The sequence below is a fragment of the Xenia sp. Carnegie-2017 genome, unplaced genomic scaffold (assembly GCF_021976095.1).
Source record: "Xenia sp. Carnegie-2017 unplaced genomic scaffold, XeniaSp_v1 HiC_scaffold_24, whole genome shotgun sequence".
Classification (NCBI taxonomy): Eukaryota; Metazoa; Cnidaria; class Anthozoa; order Malacalcyonacea; family Xeniidae; genus Xenia; species Xenia sp. Carnegie-2017.
The window spans coordinates 11,237,207-11,256,577 of NW_025813487.1; the positions used below are offsets into that span (position 1 = coordinate 11,237,207).

At 35.2% G+C, this 19,371-nt stretch overlaps 1 protein-coding gene across 1 annotated transcript in view; it reads left to right on the forward strand.

Moving 5' to 3' along the window:
• Nucleotides 1-19,371, forward strand: part of LOC124452135 (focal adhesion kinase 1-like) — a 36,222-nt gene that overhangs the window by 10,209 nt on the left and 6,642 nt on the right. The window contains exons 8-20 of the mRNA XM_047002724.1: nt 69-146; nt 4,893-5,027; nt 5,981-6,095; nt 6,968-7,078; nt 7,474-7,539; nt 11,034-11,131; nt 11,641-11,716; nt 11,903-12,003; nt 12,772-12,887; nt 13,800-13,990; nt 14,565-14,769; nt 17,189-17,285; nt 18,827-19,090. Coding sequence (XP_046858680.1) covers nt 69-146; nt 4,893-5,027; nt 5,981-6,095; nt 6,968-7,078; nt 7,474-7,539; nt 11,034-11,131; nt 11,641-11,716; nt 11,903-12,003; nt 12,772-12,887; nt 13,800-13,990; nt 14,565-14,769; nt 17,189-17,285; nt 18,827-19,090 — 1,653 coding nt within the window. The remainder of the gene's footprint in view (nt 1-68; nt 147-4,892; nt 5,028-5,980; nt 6,096-6,967; nt 7,079-7,473; nt 7,540-11,033; nt 11,132-11,640; nt 11,717-11,902; nt 12,004-12,771; nt 12,888-13,799; nt 13,991-14,564; nt 14,770-17,188; nt 17,286-18,826; nt 19,091-19,371) is intronic.

The following is a 19,371-nucleotide window of genomic DNA, read 5'->3' on the forward strand; positions in this document are numbered from 1 at the left end:
TATATCAATTGCACCTGGTATAGTGAAACGCTGTTCACCTTACACTGTCTTTTAAAATCTCATCTCAGAGTGGCTGGACGATCACCGTGGATATTGTCATTGGACCGAAGGATGGCATTAGTTACAAAGCTGAACAAGGCTCGATGGTAAGTAAGACTCTTTTCAAACGTCGAACTTTACATGCTCCGAAAGACAAAAGAAAACGAGATAAAATTCCTCGTCATCTTTTGTTTTAAATGCGCTCGGCTCATGTAGAGTTCGACGTTTGAAACGGGCCTAAGATGGATGAAAATTTTCTGTCGTTTTTTTATGCGACTTGTAGCTATATGTAAATGTATCTGATGTAACTATAGTTAAAGATAGAACATACAAGGCAGTTGAACTCAAATTTTGAGGGAACATACAAGGCAGTTTTTCATTCGAGAACACAAACAGTTGTTGTTTTTTTGAAATATTTGCTTCAACGTGGACCTTATCTTCGGAGTATGTTTCTTACTAAACTTCATTATTAACTGGTATGACGAGTGAAACTTTTTAACCGAATTGAAACGCCTTGAAGTGAATGTAAGGATTTTTTTCTAATGAAATAGCTGTCCCCCCTTGGGTTGGACAGTGATCTGATGACTCTAAACTTTAGATTTGGATGGTTAACTGCATGGTTAGTTGATACCTCGACAACCGGTAGTACAGCTGATAAAGCTAGACGAACGTCTTATAGATTTGTGTTATTACTAATACTTTAGCATCCGGTAGTACAGCTGATAAATTTAGACGAACGTCTTATAGATTTGTGTTATTACTAATACTTTAGCAACCGGTAGTACAGCTGATAAATTTAGACGAACGTCTTATAGATTTGTGTTACTACTAATACTTTAGCAACCGGTAGTACAGCTGATAAATTTAGACGAACGTCCTATAGATTTGTGTTACTACTAATACTTTAACATCCGGTAGTACAGCTGATAAATTTAGACGAACGTCTTATAGATTTGTGTTACTACTAATACTTTAGCAACCGGTAGTACAGCTGATAAATTTAGACGAACGTCCTATAGATTTGTGTTACTACTAATACTTTAGCAACCGGTAGTACAGCTGATAAATTTAGACGAACGTCTTATAGATTTGTGTTACTACTAATACTTTAGCAACCGGTAGTACAGCTGATAAATTTAGACGAATGTCTTATAGATTTGTGTTACTACTAATACTTTAACAACCGGTAGTACAGCTGATAAATTTAGACGAACGTCTTATAGATTTGTGTTACTACTAATACTTTAGCAACCGGTAGTACAGCTGATAAATTTAGACGAACGTCTTATAGATTTGTGTTACTACTAATACTTTAGCAACCGGTAGTACAGCTGATAAATTTAGACGAACGTCCTATAGATTTGTGTTACTACTAATACTTTAGCATCCGGTAGTACAGCTGATAAATTTAGACGAACGTCTTATAGATTTGTGTTACTACTAATACTTTAGCAACCGGTAGTACAGCTGATAAATTTAGACGAACGTCTTATAGATTTGTGTTACTACTAATACTTTAACAACCGGTAGTACAGCTGATAAATTTAGACGAACGTCTTATAGATTTGTGTTACTACTAATACTTTAGCAACCGGTAGTACAGCTGATAAATTTAGACGAACGTCTTATAGATTTGTGTTACTACTAATACTTTAGCAACCGGTAGTACAGCTGATAAATTTAGACGAACGTCTTATAGATTTGTGTTACTACTAATACTTTAACATCCGGTAGTACAGCTGATAAATTTAGACGAACGTCTTATAGATTTGTGTTACTACTAATACTTTAACATCCGGTAGTACAGCTGATAAATTTAGACAAACGTCTTATAGATTTGTGTTACTACTAATACTTTAACAACCTGTAGTACAGCTGATAAATTTAGACGAACGTCTTATAGATTTGTGTTACTACTAATACTTTAACATCCGGTAGTACAGCTGATAAATTTAGACAAACGTCTTATAGATTTGTGTTACTACTAATACTTTAACAACCTGTAGTACAGCTGATAAATTTAGACGAACGTCTTATAGATTTGTGTTACTACTAATACTTTAACATCCGGTAGTACAGCTGATAAATTTAGACGAACGTCTTATAGATTTGTGTTACTACTAATACTTTAACAACCTGTAGTACAGCTGATAAATTTAGACGAACGTCTTATAGATTTGTGTTACTACTAATACTTTAGCAACCGGTAGTACCGCTGATAAATTTAGACGAACGTCTTATAGATTTGTGTTACTACTAATACTTTAACAACCGGTAGTACAGCTGATAAATTTAGACGAACGTCTTATAGATTTGTGTTACTACTAATACTTTAGCATCCGGTAGTACAGCTGATAAATTTAGACGAACGTCTTATAGATTTGTGTTACTACTAATACTTTAGCATCCGGTAGTACAGCTGATAAATTTAGACGAACGTCTTATAGATTTGTGTTACTACTAATACTTTAACAACCTGTAGTACAGCTGATAAATTTAGACGAACGTCTTATAGATTTGTGTTACTACTAATACTTTAGCAACCGGTAGTACCGCTGATAAATTTAGACGAACGTCTTATAGATTTGTGTTACTACTAATACTTTAACAACCGGTAGTACAGCTGATAAATTTAGACGAACGTCTTATAGATTTGTGTTACTACTAATACTTTAGCATCCGGTAGTACAGCTGATAAATTTAGACGAACGTCTTATAGATTTGTGTTACTACTAATACTTTAGCATCCGGTAGTACAGCTGATAAATTTAGACGAACGTCTTATAGATTTGTGTTACTACTAATACTTTAACAACCGGTAGTACCGCTGATAAATTTAGACGAACGTCTTATAGATTTGTGTTACTACTAATACTTTAACAACCTGTAGTACAGCTGATAAATTTAGACGAACGTCTTATAGATTTGTGTTACTACTAATACTTTAACATCCGGTAGTACCGCTGATAAATTTAGACGAACGTCTTATAGATTTGTGTTACTACTAATACTTTAACAACCTGTAGTACAGCTGATAAATTTAGACGAACGTCTTATAGATTTGTGTTACTACTAATACTTTAACAACCGGTAGTACCGCTGATAAATTTAGACGAACGTCTTATAGATTTGTGTTACTACTAATACTTTAACAACCGGTAGTACCGCTGATAAATTTAGACGAACGTCTTATAGATTTGTGTTACTACTAATACTTTAACATCCGGTAGTACCGCTGATAAATTTAGACGAACGTCTTATAGATTTGTGTTACTACTAATACTTTAACAACCTGTAGTACAGCTGATAAATTTAGACGAACGTCTTATAGATTTGTGTTACTACTAATACTTTAACAACCTGTAGTACAGCTGATAAATTTAGACGAACGTCTTATAGATTTGTGTTACTACTAATACTTTAACAACCGGTAGTACCGCTGATAAATTTAGACGAACGTCTTATAGATTTGTGTTACTACTAATACTTTAACAACCGGTAGTACCGCTGATAAATTTAGACGAACGTCTTATAGATTTGTGTTACTACTAATACTTTAACATCCGGTAGTACCGCTGATAAATTTAGACGAACGTCTTATAGATTTGTGTTACTACTAATACTTTAACAACCTGTAGTACAGCTGATAAATTTAGACGAACGTCTTATAGATTTGTGTTACTACTAATACTTTAACAACCGGTAGTACCGCTGATAAATTTAGACGAACGTCTTATAGATTTGTGTTACTACTAATACTTTAACAACCGGTAGTACCGCTGATAAATTTAGACGAACGTCTTATAGATTTGTGTTACTACTAATACTTTAACAACCTGTAGTACAGCTGATAAATTTAGACGAACGTCTTATAGATTTGTGTTACTACTAATACTTTAACATCCGGTAGTACCGCTGATAAATTTAGACGAACGTCTTATAGATTTGTGTTACTACTAATACTTTAACATCCGGTAGTACAGCTGATAAATTTAGACGAACGTCTTATAGATTTGTGTTACTACTAATACTTTAACATCCTGTAGTACAGCTGATAAATTTAGACGAACGTCTTATAGATTTGTGTTACTACTAATACTTTAACATCCTGTAGTACCGCTGATAAATTTAGACGAACGTCTTATACATTTGTGTTACTACTAATACTTTAACATCCTGTAGTACAGCTGATAAATTTAGACGAACGTCTTATAGATTTGTGTTACTACTAATACTTTAACAACCGGTAGTACCGCTGATAAATTTAGACGAACGTCTTATAGATTTGTGTTACTACTAATACTTTAACAACCGGTAGTACCGCTGATAAATTTAGACGAACGTCTTATAGATTTGTGTTACTACTAATACTTTAGCAACCTGTAGTACAGCTGATAAATTTAGACGAACGTCTTATAGATTTGTGTTACTACTAATACTTTAGCAACCATCTTTCTAAATCTTGTAGTGTTTGAATGAGCACGTTGTAACGGGAGGTGTGTTTATTCATATATTCAGTTGTGCCATACTGACTTCTTTTGAAAGCTGTTTAAAGAAATTGGTTGAGCATTACTGATTATGTGTATACATCCCTCCCCTCTCCCAATTAAAGTTTTAAATGATTCTGGCAAACTGAACTGATTCAATATATATCGACTGATAAACCAACTTCTATACGTGAGGAAAATACTGCAGGAATCTGCCATGTCGTTTGCATGGTTGATTATTTTAATTTTTACTGCTTAAGTATGGCGAGTTGTTTCATTGCCTCTCAACCATTTGTCGGTTTTCTTCAATCTCTTACTATTATTATTGTGATGGTTTCCTTAAAAATATTTTAAATTGCATTCTAGATAACTCACATGGCGCACTTTAATTTGATTCGTGGCATCAAAGTAAGTCGTATCGCCTCCTCCATCGTTTCGCTGCCTTCACCTACCGACAGTTTAAAGGCGACCGTGGATCTTCGGGTGGAGGGAGCGCAAGAAGTAAGTCTGATATTTTTGACCTTTTGTTCACTTTTTGTGCGTTGCCTGTACGGCTTGAGGGCCGAAAAATTCGGTCGGGCGTAGGTTGTACGAGGCTTTTTCTATAAAATACAGACACTAAAAGGTCCACTCAAGTCTTATAAACTAGAACATTTCCCAATTTTTTTGGTGTGCGATGTGCGTCTCCGACTCAGATAGAGCTATGTACTTGGTGATTTGACTGAAGAGTGAGCTCAAAGTATATTTTTTCAATCTTACGCAGTTTTGAAAGTTACATGTTTATTATATTCCCGCAAAATTCACAACAGTTCAATGAACTTGACAGTGTTAGTTAAAGAAAAACAAGTTAAGAGTTTTATCATTATGCATTGATTTTGGTTTTCCATTTTTCTGCCCATATTTCTATTTGCTCACATGTAAGCGCTGCATACCTATTTTTAATCTATATTTTTTATTTAAAGAACGGTATCTTTAAAGTCCTGTCAAAGCATTGCAATGTTTTTGCGGGATGCATTATACACGTAATGTATTCTCCAGAGAGAAATAGTTTTTTTTCCGTGAGACTGTGGTGGGTAACCACAGCATTTTTGCTCGTCTTTCGAGTGTTTCTGCTGATAGTTGAATCTCGTCGATAAATAACTCGAAAAATCTTTTTTTAGTTTTCGGCTCCATAGCTGTTTTATTTGTTATGATATTGATAGCAGATTAAAACGTGCGGGCAATTTTTCTCTTGTTTCTCTGTTTCTCTGGCGGGAAACATTGCATTTATTCTAAGTCATGTGACCACGAATGAATCACTCGCATTGAAAATGCCCTACACTTGTATAACAATGTTATTTTGTTAACATTTTGTGTTATAACTGCCCGTGTCGAGTACTCTACATTTCTGGGAGTTTAAGACATAGTGTTTGTTGTATATTTTGACGTTTGACTTGTTTTCTCATTTTCCTCAGCCATTGGTGTTCACAACGTCTTCATTTGTTCAAGCCACGGAAATGGCCGAACTCATCGATGGTTATTGTCAACTTGTAGGAAATCAAAAAACTTCCTTATTAAATCGAAGGCTCGGTAAATATGCTTTTAGAATTCTTCGTGTGATAGAGTTAACATAAATCTATTATGAGGAACTGAGTGCGAATCATCTTGAAGGGCGAATATCAGGTTCGGGAAATTAACTTCTTTAGATAGTTAAATGGATATTAAGAACATTTGTAATATATTTTATAGATGAAAAGAAAATTTTTCAAGGGTTTTTGTGGCTTAGAACTAGGTGATTCCACACCGAATGTTACGTTACATGCATTGAAAATATAACTTTCATCATACCGAATAAGATGCCACAAACGGAGTCACCTACTTCTAGGCGCAAAAAGACCACGAAGATGAAAATCTCGACGTATCAAATATATTGCAAATGTTTCTAAAATCGATTTAACTAAATAAGTTATTTCTCTGACCTAGACATGTGCATTTAAACCGGGTGAACTTGTTTCCGCATGCTCAGGCGCATGGGCGTAGCCACCACTTATTTTACTACTGATGGTTTATATGTAATTAGTCTGGGTGCAGTAAGGGATCTGGTGACTACTGTGCAAAACATAGCTGTAGCCACCACTGATTTCACTACTGATGGTTTATATGTAATTACTCTGGGTGCAGTAAGGGATCTGGTGACTACTGTGCAAAACATAGCTGTGGCCACCACTGATTTCACTACTGATGGTTTATATGTAATTACTTTGGGTGCAGTAAGGGATCTGCTGACTACTGTGCAAAAAATGGACAGTTTTTTCGTAAAGAAATTAATGACTTCAATGATATGACAATGATATGACTTTAAGATTTTCGTGCCTTGAAAAAGTTAAAAAATTGGAAAAGGGTTGATTTTATTTAACGAAAAGCTTCAAACCATAATTTTAGCTAACTTACAATTACACTAGATGAACGTCAACTGCCGAATGTCCCTGGAACGAACGGAAGTCATAGCGATACTGATGGTCAATCCAAGAGACACTCGATTGCTTCACACACAACACGGCCTAACAGTGAAGGTACTCTAGTGCTCTTTGTCATAATTTATGTCGCCAAGTTTTCAGATTTTCAAGTTCATTTATGATGTTAAAAATAACCTTTCATCAGTGGTGTAGCTATTGCATTTGAAATGTTTAATTCAATGTTGCGCATTAAAAACTTTCATTTTTTTAATATTTAGTTGTGCAAACCTGTACTAAAAGCGGTCTCGCGCTAAGCAGACACCTTGTGTCAAGCGGACGCGTTGTTAAGTCTAGAATTCAATATAGTTAATTCGAGGTAATGAAACCCTTACCAAGCGGAGACCATCTTTAAGCGGCTTTTAAAGAGCATACGCATTTTTATGCAGCAGTTTTATATAAACTTGAATGTATCAACTTCATTGAGTCATCTTTTTCATTCTGTCCGTTTTCAGAATATGATGATTACGCTGAAATTGTGGACAACGAGGAATTTGATGATTATTCGCAACCAATTTCAGGTACGGTAATAGTTATTACTTACTTTTCCAATGAATATTCCAATGAGAATGATCTTGTGTGTGGGGAGGGTTGCTCTAGTTTTTGTGGGTAGCCGTTGCGCATGCGCGGCTCGATTCATCGATTATACAAACGAAATTTCAATAATATGAAACCTTATAAAAGTCAAGATATTCAAATGCAGGGTGGCTGACGAAGCGGCAATTTATGTATAAAGCACAATCTAGTGTCTGGTAATACGTCCAACTGGTATTATTCGCATTGCTTATACATCGCTCAATTTACTCATCCAGAGTTAGAGTAGTTTAATCAAATGCTGAATGTAAATTCTAAATCTTTCGAATATTGTGCGAAATACAAATATTTGTGTGGTTTACAAGTTTACATCTAGTGAAATATGATACATGTCAAACTATGAAGTCCATGAACAGGAAATATAAAATACTTTCGATCACTTGCAATCATTGAGCAAACAATGTTCAAACAATGTTTGCAATAAACACAAAATCTTTCAAAATATATAGACTTTTGAAAACGTGATTAGAAAAAAGGGACAATAAAAAACACGACCCGTTGGCTCAAAACACAATAAATTCCCTATATAATTATGTCGAATAACATGTCATAAGCACGTCGTGATTACCGATTAGCACTGCCATCCAATAAACGCCGCACGCGTGGTGAGAAAAAATTAGCACCGCTGTACTTGTTCGAACAAGTACGGTATTCATCGCTAGGGGGAATAACGTTCTCTGAACGACATCTAAGACAAGTCAGAAAACGTTTTTAAAACACAACTATAGAAAAAATGGTTTTCAGTGAAAAAACCTTTTAAAAGTCGCAAAAGTCTCATTTAAATGTCATTAATAATTCCCTTAAAGGACAATAGCAATGAAATTTTTTTTCATACGTTTATCATAGATAGCTATGGAATACTTAATTTCGTGTTTTCGTGTCTCTTTTGAATTTTGCTGTTGAGAAAATTTGACATAAAGTTGAATCCTTATCCGCCATTTTGGAAAAAAAACCTTATGCTAAATTATGCCGGAATACATTACTGACGTCATTGGCTGGTATCAACTGAATGACACAATATAAGATAATAGTATTAAAATAATATATAGCACATTTGTTCACTGGAACTTTAAAACAAAAACAACACTCGGCGTTTGTTAAGATTAAAAAAAGTTGTGTAGTTTATCACGCTTATATACTTTTCCAATATTTAGTCGTTATAAGACGTAGAAACGTTTATTTTAGCAGATCTTACAACTAGGCTTTCGCGACATACCAAGTGTAAGCCCAGACAAATATAAGCGTGACTGTAGAGTTGCGTTTACTCATAATGTTTTACGTGCTTGTTTGCGTGCACAATGTACAAGTACACTTTTCCATTAACTTTATAACTTATGAATGAATACAAGTTTTGGGTGAATCACTCATGCATTTTGCTTTTGCGCAGTTCGTGACAATCCTTCGACAATGATATGGCATCGCAATTGTAGATCATAACAAAGAACATCAAAGAGCGTCTGTCTAAGACTTTAAATTTACGGTCTTTCGTGATAATATGCGTATTTAAAATGTGTATAAAGTCCGTTTGGTGACGCGAAGCGTTTTCGTATGCTAGCATAAACACAAGCAGGAAATTGTCTTCGATGTTTATTCCCTAAAATTTGAAAAATCCACGTAGAACATCTTTGATATGCGACTAATCGATACAGCTTGTGTATTCTCTCTAGATCCTCATCAGACAGGGGCCAGTTTTCTTCAAGATACCGACACACGGCTATCTTTAACACACTTTCTGACAGCATATTGTTCCTAAATTCTTGGTGTGTTGTCAAGCAATACTCTCCTTGAGTTTCTGTTTGGCCTAGCAAAGCCTCATACTCATCGTATTCAAGCGCTTTTTCGAGGCAACAAAAACACTCGATTGCCTTTTTTGACAAAGTACAATGTCCACACTTACAACAACTAAGAGTTTGAAGGCGCCAAGCATTTGCTTTCTCAACTTCAGCATCTATTTCATCCTCCGACGAGGACAAGTCGCCCCGCTCACTCTCCTGTTCGGAACCGCTTTCTTCACTTGTTTCGGCCTTCATTTCAGGTTCATATTGATAGAGCAGAACCTAACCCGGTTGATTTTCGTGTATGTCATCCATTACAGCAAAAAAAACCCGTAAAATATGCTTTAAATGTGTTGTAACGCCGTCAATCACAAAGTATATTGTATTGTTGTTTTGACTGCTCACCAGCCAATGACGTCACTACCGCTCGAGGTAATTTTATCAAAATTTTATCCAAGATGGCGAAATTTATAAAACTTTTGCTGCAAATATCTCAGCAACAAAATATTTTTGAAAAAAAATTTTGCTATTTTAGTTGTTAGACATCACAAAGGTTGTCATAAAATATGCCATAAAAAATTTCGTTGCCAATGTCCTTTAAACTGTAAACGAACATTTACGTTACAGGGACTTATTAATGGCATTTAAATGTCTTAATGAAATGGCTCCAACATATCTCAGTACAGAATTTTGCACACGCTCGAACATTCACGATCGTGAAACACGCCATAACAACGATTTAGACGTTCCTATTTTTAAGACATATTCTTGCCAGAGGAGCTTTAAATTTCGAGCTACAAAATTATAATTAAATATTCTATGTAAAACATGTAAATATAGTTTAGTATCAGCTTAAAAATTTTATATAAAGCTTTGTAAATAGATCTGAAAAGCCCGTTTAAGGGAAATTCTCGTAAGCACATGCATTTATGAGACGTGCAATGTAAGCTAAAGTTTTCCAAAAAATGCAGAAATGGTTAAACACTTACTTAGTCATATAACTAAAATTAATTTTTAAATCTTGAACGATTTTGGTTTAAATGATATTAGATATGCAATTTTATTTGAATTATGTTCATTTACCTACCTCATTTAGCCCTATTTACTTGTTAGGCTACCCGTGTGTACGCATTGCGTACCTATTTTTGTATAATTTCAGTCAGTCTAGTTTGGATTTAAAGTTTTTGGCTTATTTGAGGATATTTTATGTGGTTCTAGTCAAGGCAAGGTGGATGTGCACCCCTAAATCCATCTCCGAATAAAATAGTATAAAATATTTTGGAAAATTCCCGCACTCTTTTGATCGAGATCATACGCAGAGTCGAATGAAGGTCCCATTTTTACTTTCTTCCTTTTTAATTTTTGTTCAGTTTTCATTTTGTTTTTTACGTATTTTCTCACTCTCGAGCTATATATAAGGAAACAGCTTAATTTCTTCGCTCTCACATGACACTCTCTCGACCATTGAAACAGTAGGAAAAATGAACTATGAGAATTGGTACATATTAATGACATTTGTTCATAGTTTTTCCACATTGAGTTTCTCAAGTGTGAGTGGCTACAAGGCTTCACATTTCTGGGTAGATGTTAAATTTTCTCGTACGAATAATGTCCGCTTATTCTTACGTGCATTGTTGTTTTACCAGAAAAAAATTACGAAATTTCAAGGAGTAAAGTGACATTGGGAGCAATCATCGGTGAAGGTCAGTTTGGCGATGTACATAAAGGAACGATAAAGGCAAAGGTATTAAACACTTTATTGTCCATACGTTAGAAGAATTTTCTAGAAGTTACTGAATTCTTGTGTACTTGATGAGGAATTCCTAGACGATGAATGTGCTAGTTGTGGAATATGCTAGTTTAGGAATCAAAATCGATTAAGAATTTGAATCTTTTTAAACATAATTTCAGTGTTTGGGTTTTAACTTAATAGTAGGATTATACGTACATTTAAGCATGTATGAGGCTGATATTTCAAATTTATATAAATAGATTTGTGTTCTATGGATTGGGTAAATTCTTACCCATATATCCCATTGACTAATATTCATTAACATCAGATTACTCCTGATGAAGACACTAGACTGGAGTATATAAGGACTTAAGTTTAAAATCACATCACTCCTGATGAAGACATTAGGACGCGAGTTTTAACGTCAGATCAGTTGTGAAGAAGAGTGTATAAGGATTTAAGTTTCAAAGATCAGATGACTTTTAGATAACACATTCAAAAACATTATACGGTTTTTTTAGGATGGGAGTAACTTACCTGTCGCTATTAAAACTTGTAAAGATGAAGATGAGGCGGAAAGATTTTTAGAAGAAGCATGTAAGTTCTTCCGAACACTTACCGAATTTAAGAAAACGTTTTGAGAATGCCATAGGTTTTTTACAATCTCGTTGTAAAGACAGACAACATTTAAAGATGTATTTGTGTTTTATTTGAGACCAAGACTAGGTCTTCGTTTTAGAGTTATCTATGTTTTGTAACTCAGTGTTCGTTTTTATTTTCCAGATGTAATGAAACAATTCGATCATCCTCATATCATACGTTTGATTGGGTTATGTATGGACCCTCCTATTTATATAATAATGGAATTGGCGCCGCACGGCGAGGTATAGTTATGCTCCATACTTGATCATGAAATAAATAAACCATAGGTCTATGTTGCTGGTACAGTGAAATCAACATTAGTTTTTTACTCGAACAATCATCATCACTTGCAGACTATATGGAGGCGTCCAATTTGATATAAAGGACACCCTACATAAAGTATTTCATTTCGTGGACAGAAATTTCAAAAATAGAAATTGAATTTTAGTAAAAACCGGTATCGAAAACTAAGGTTCTACTAGATGGAGTTGTACACTTTACAGGATAGAAATTACGATGTTATATGACTTGTGTTATTGTATACACCTGGGGCCCGTTACACAAGACCGTTATCCACTGGATAGCAATATTTTGAATGCCTCCAAAGTCTCTTAAAAGGAACAATGTACGAACTGAACTGGGAAATCAAAGAAATATAGTATTGATTCTAAAATTACAAAGTATCGTTATCGTAAAGAAAATACAACCACAGTTTTTACAAGTTTGAAAAATGTACTATCCAATGGATTACGCTAGCCAGGCTTCGTGCAATCGCCCGCGGCATTTTTTATCACTTTATATTTTCCGATTATTTCATGCGAGGATCAAAAAAATATTTCCAGTGAGTATATCTTTAAGAATTTCGTGTGCCATATATTTTGTATGCCCAAATAAGTGCCATTGGTCAAAAAAAGGTAGTCAACAACATTTGTGTTGAATTAAGAACTTGCTGCTCAGTTGTACGCTTTCACTAAAATTCACATGATTGCAAAAGGTCTTTTGTGTTTTAGATGCGTTCATATTTACAGAAGAACAAGGATAACTTAAACACATCAATATTGTTGACATATATTTATCAACTTTCGACTGCGCTCTCTTATCTCGAAAGCAAAAAATTCGTTCACAGGTATCGTATGCAGTTTTTTTCGTAAATTGCCTATATCAGGGTCTGGAAAGTGAATTTTTAAGATTGTAGTGTATAGACATCCGTAAATTGATACAGTATTTAAGTGGGAAAAGCATCCGAACAGTTTTAAATGTTTTCATATGTTTATTCGCTCAAACGATGTCCTCAAACTCAACATATGGGCTGCATCTTAATATTGCTGTGCGGTTTTTTATGAAGCTTTAGCTACTATAACAGCTTTATGTTTTACTTTAAACCTGTTTGATGAAAGCTATATCTTCAATGCACGTGTTTTTCTTTTTACGTCACATCTGCGCAGAGTCGCCTACTTCTGGGCAACAAAAACCCATCAAGATAAAATTTTCGTCCTATCAAATATATGTCAAATGTTGTTAAATTCGATTTAACTCTCTACAGAAGTTACTTGCCTGATCGTGATGTAGCCCGAGTAATTTATCGTCACTCTATTTACTGCTGGGCAATCAGCTCGCAGTTGCCTGTCGCAGTCAATATATAGGTGCTGTAGTGAATGATTTAAAATAGAACCTCTTCAGTTATGTTCTTATCATTGAATATACTTGTAATTATATAATCTTGCATAAACATTGCTTTAGTTTATTGTGTTCGGTGGCGTGGCCAGCTCAATAAGCGAGGGGGACAATATTCGTATATTTATATTTTAATTTGTAAGAAACAATTGATTTCAAGGGAAAATAATACGCAAAAACATGCATATATGAATAAATTCCTTCTCACTGATTGAGCTGGTGCAACACTGATTGTGTTTGAACGGCGATGTGGTAGAAGGATTATAATTCTTTATCTGTATCATGATTTTGATTTCTCGAGCGAAGCTGCCTTTAACTACAGTCATGGCAAAAGCCTCACCATTTATTATGTACTTTTTTTTAGAGATATAGCGGCGAGGAATGTCCTTGTATGTTCCCATGACAACGTCAAACTTGCAGACTTTGGTCTCTCGCGTTGGCTGGAAGTTGAATCATATTACAAAGCCTCGAAAGGCAAACTGCCAATTAAGTGGATGGCGCCAGAATCGATCAACTTCCGTCGATTTACGACGGCTAGCGACGTGTGGATGTTCGGTTAGTGTGTTTTAAGGATTTAGCTATGAACGTTTTAGGGTAAAGCACTAACTCAATGAATTTTTCGCTCCACATCGGAGTTTCCGGACATTTAAGTATAGGTAAGAGGTAGGATTAGAACTCTTGGCAATCCAAGTTTAGGTAAGGGATAGGATTAGAGCTCCCGGCAATTCAAGTTTAGGAAAGAGTTAGGATTAGAATTCTCGGCAATCTTAGTTTAGGTAAGAGGTAGTATTAAAATTGTTGGCAATCCAAGTTCAGGTAATATATAGGATTAGAGCTCCCGGCAATTCAAGTTTAGGAGAGAGGTAGGATTAGAATTCTCGGCAATCCAAGTTTTTTAAGATTAGAGTTAAGTCGTGGAGTTAGAGAATAGTTTGAGAGTTTATTGGATGGAAATAGAAGTTCTACAATACGGAAGATAAATGCATTTCTGGGTATCTTGTGAATATCAATTCATGTTGTACAAAGCCAGGAAAAATCTTCTAAATAATGACGGCCGGTATGCTGTGCAGTTTATAATCACAATTCATTGATCATTGATTTCTGTTCACATCTGTATTCCTTATTTCAGGTGTATGTATGTGGGAAATCATGATGTACGGTGTAAAACCGTTTCAAAAAGTTAAAAATAATGACGTCATCGGTCGTATTGAGAACGGCGAGAGATTGTCGTTTCCAAAGAACTGTCCGCCTGCTTTGTATCATGTTATGATTGACTGCTGGTCATATGAGCCTTCGAAACGACCCAATGGCGATGAATTAAAGGGAAAATTAAAGTAAGTTATGTGTTCTATTTTCTCCAATATTTGCTGGAATTTCTTTAAAACTACGATCGTAGGCAAATGTATTTAGCGTTATCCATCCTCATTGTTGCCATTTGTTACATAGTATGGTAAGGTAAAATCTTTGTTTAGCGAGGTATACAAATAGCTACATTGGGGAGACCACCCGCCATTTTTCCACACGGATTAAAGAACACACAACCACCGACAAAAACTCATACCTATTCAGACACTTACTCTCGTCACCACACTGCAAAAACAATTGCACACAATCCTGTTTCCATATCTTAGACACCGCTCACACTTCAGTCGCCCTTAAACTCAAAGAAGCCATTTAAATCAAGAAGGGTAAACCTAACCTCAACAAACAAATACAACATATTAACACTATCTTTGACCTGTAAATAGCAATTACTACTTTATACAAATAATGGCTGATAAGATAATAAACTTTTCGCTCTCAGACTCTAACGTGGTACAAATACAACACACATTAAATATATATTAAAATTCCAAGTCCATGCAGTTAAAAATTCATTATAAAATTTGTAAAATTATTTCTATAATTTATTAGCATTGTTATATTTTGTTTATGACAGGCGTAGCTATACAACTGCCTAACGTAAAGCGGCAATTTATAAATAAAATGTTTTATTTTAAGGTGTTTTGATATAATAAATGGCTAAATACGTATGTCAGATTCATATTTTTAATGCTGAATTTTAGTCTTGTTCAGCGTCAAATGGCTCGGCCCCTTCTCCGAACAGAACACTCCTAAGCTCAACCCGCTGAACTGTAGTTTTAACTGAAACGTTAAATTTGTCACATTGAACTAAAATACATCTGGAATGATAACTCCTATAGTTTGAAGCTCCCATGATTGGTTGAAGCCAAAATACATCTAAAATTTGTCAAACTCCCCCCTGATATAATGAGCGTTTTTTCGGCTTCTTGGCAGTAGAAAAACGTGAAAAAAATGATTTAGTGTCATTTTTTTACACATTTTTGCTTTAAAATTGCATCTAACAGAATAAGTTCATGCTACAACAAGATATTTTTGAGGAGAAACATATTTAGCAAAAATCGAGGACGATCGATCGGCAAAAAAATGCAAGTCTACAAGACGGAACTGAATGTTAAAAAATATGAATGTTATATAAAACATATTTGAATATTCATAGCATTTTATACAATTTTTTCGCGTGTGATTCGTGTCCTTTTACGTTTTGATAATGCTTCAGTAATGTATTTTGTTTGATAACACGCAATTTTTCTATTTTTTTTTTTTTTTATTATTGATTTCGTATCAACTAGCTACCAAGCTTATCGGCCCGCCGTGATAAGCATTGTTTTTATTTTACTTTTCTCTCATTATTTGCAGACAAAATACACAGACAAAATAAGAATGGAGCGTTTCGTATTTGAAATATGTTCTTGATTTTTATGCATTTGCATCAATAAAATAGCTTGGTAACAACTCTTTCTGCGAAGATCTTTCACTTTTCTTAATGACACTGAGCTGTATGTTTATTTGCAGTTTGTGTATTTTCATGGCATGAAAAATGCTTCCAAAAAACACATTTTTCTCTTTGGCAAATTGCTCAATGAACGTTTAGGTATGACTGGAACTTTCAAAAAAAGCGCAGACTTTTCACCATTTTCGTCTTTGCTTCGAAATTTCTCAGCTATGCTATGACTTTAGCCAGATTTTTTTGACATTATATAGTTTTGACGAACATCTTTCAAATTCGATGTTATGCTGAAGAACTAACAAAAGGTTTACTTTTGAAATTTTACAAATATAAAAATGCAATTTTTTGAGGGTTTTTTTTACAAAACGACTTGCGCGACTTGCAAAAAATGATAAAATCTGGCTTCATTTTTTTCCCTGTGACGTATCGTTCCAGATGTATTTTAGTTCAATGATTTGTCATTATGTTTAAAGCCGAAACCCTTGGGATCCTTTTGCTGGGCTTTGACAGCCACATAAATATATAAAGCTGCAAAAATCGCCTCAAAAAATTTTGCCGCAATATATTTTTGTTTTCGTACTACTTATTTCGTCTAGCGCTTATATTAGATTTAGAATTGTCGTTACTATAGGGTAATGTGTTAAAAAACCAGGTTGGGCTCCCGCATCGGACTTCTTTTTAAGGACATGCTTTTGAAGAACACCGTGTTTTGTATGTTTCTATAGTGTTCGAACATTAAAAAGCAATATCTAAATTTTCAGCTTTGTACCTCAAAAAGCTCACGAAAATCATACTTTCAATTCATCAAATACATTGCTAAAGTGTTTAAAATCATTTTCAAACCAATTTAAAAAACACATCTTCGGAACAGAGGCAATTAAAAAAAAATACTGGATCGGTTATGGCGATGAGCGTTTCAATTTGTTCTGCTCTCTTTCTAGGTTCATAGTGCAAGAGGAAAAAGTTGTGGGAGTCGAAACTCATCGCGAATCCTCGACATCATCGCTTAACTCAAGTGTATCCAGTATGTTGAACATCGTTGCCATTTAGCTTTGTTTTTGATAAGTTTTTTCACAGGCCACCAGTGTTATATTTATTGATGAATATGTCAAAGTGGATGACATAGCAGTTGTTACGTAAATCTTTAGGTCACGTGAGCATGGCCTGGGGGTAGCAGCTTGTCATTATTGCTTTTACTTTTGGCAATGGTGTCATAGTTTCACCTCCGACATGACTGTTAGCTGGCTCAGTATGTTCAAGATCTAATTAGAAAGTGGAAGGTCGAATATACTCATGACCTTTGTGGCTATATACATGCGAGTCTTTTTACTAGATATGATCTAATGAGCTTAGACGCTCCCGTTATGTGTAGTTACACTCCCACCTGCATTATATAGTTACACAGTTCACAACAGGGGTGTTTAAGCTCAAGCGACCGATTTTGAAAAAAAATGGCATTGGCATTTGACTAGCCAGGGGTGTGTAAATTAAGTTTTTTTCTCACGTATAATTGTCAAATGGACGAATTTTCGCTTCTATGATGATAAACTAGTAAACTGATGTCAATTTCTTTTTTCTGATTTTTAATTGTAATGGACTTTTTTTTCAGTTTTTGAACAGGTGAGTGAGTTGAAGAGGAAGGTGAATTGAAGGGGAAAAGATGTTAAGGTAAAGTTAGGTTAGGTTAAGGTACAGGAAGAGTGAAGGAAAGTGGTTGAGAGGGGTAAAAGAGTGGAGATGGAATTGTGAGAGAAGGAGGAAAGGGAATTGTGAGAGGGGGAATTCAAGGTTTGGAAGGTGGGGTGAAGTGAGTTTAAGGTTGAGTAAGAATGGCGTTAGGAGAGTTAAGGTGGGCAAGGGTAATGGACTGGAGATAGAAGAAGTTGAGTTCGGATGGAGGGAGAGGAAGGGAAGTTAAAGTCGAGAGGAAGGGAAGTTAAAGTCGAGAGGAAGGGAAGTTAAAGTCGAGAGGAAGGAAGTTAAAGTCGAGAGGAAGGGAAGTTAAAGTCGAGAGGAAGGGAAGTTAAAGTCGAGAGGAAGGGAAGTTAAAGTCGAGAGGAAGGGAAGTTAAAGTCAAGAAAAAAGGGAAGTTAAAGTCGAGAGGAAGGGTAGTTAAAGTGGAGAGGAAGGGTAGTTAAAGTCAAGTTGATGGAAAAGAAGGTGAAAGGTGAAGATAGAAACGCTGATTTTGTGATTACACTTAAACGCTTTATTTATATACGTAGTTATGTGAATTGTCACGTGCTTTGCCACGTACTGTGTCACGTACTGTGTCACGTACTGTGTCACGTACTGTGTCACGTACTGTGTCACGTACTGTGTCACGTACTAGGTGTTGTTTGAGTTATGTAATTACCATGTTTATACTTAATTACGTATGGGGAAAATTGACCATCTTTTGACGAGACTATGAGAAAAGAAGTAAGATCACATGGATAAGGTCGATTTTATTCAGTGTCATACAATTGTTCAAACACTTCATATTTTAGTCTAATGCTAGAAGTTTAGTTTAGCGCGGTATTCTTTTTTGATTGAATGGCGTTTTCACAAATTCACGAAACTTATTATGTCTTTATTAGCCTTCAAGACCCGGTGTAAGTCAACGTGCCTTGAATCCAGGCCTCCGTCGATCACTTTCGGATTGCCAGTCGTTACCGAAACAATACCGACACAGTCTCTCGAACGGTAACCATGATGGCGATCATTTTTCGCTAGATAATGCTCCTGATGATGTTTTACGTCGGAGTCCTCGATCACCTCATTCACCCAATAATCATCTATCCTTTTACCTGGCACAGCGTAGCAACACATTCAGTGGAACACCTCGACGGCTTAGTTTACAGGTTTGTCACACGAATTCAAGCTTTAAGATGTTTTTTCCTTTTTGAAGACTTTAGACAGAGTATAAGAACTCAAGTTTCAACATCAGATCACTCCTGATGACAAGACTGGAGTATATAAGAACTCAAGTTAAAACATCAGATCATTCCTGATGAGGACACTAGACTGGAGTATATAAGAACTCAAGTTTCAGCATTAGATCATTCCTGATGAAGACACTAGACTGGAGTATATAAGAACTCAAGTTTAAACATCAGATCACTCCTGATGAAGACACAAGACT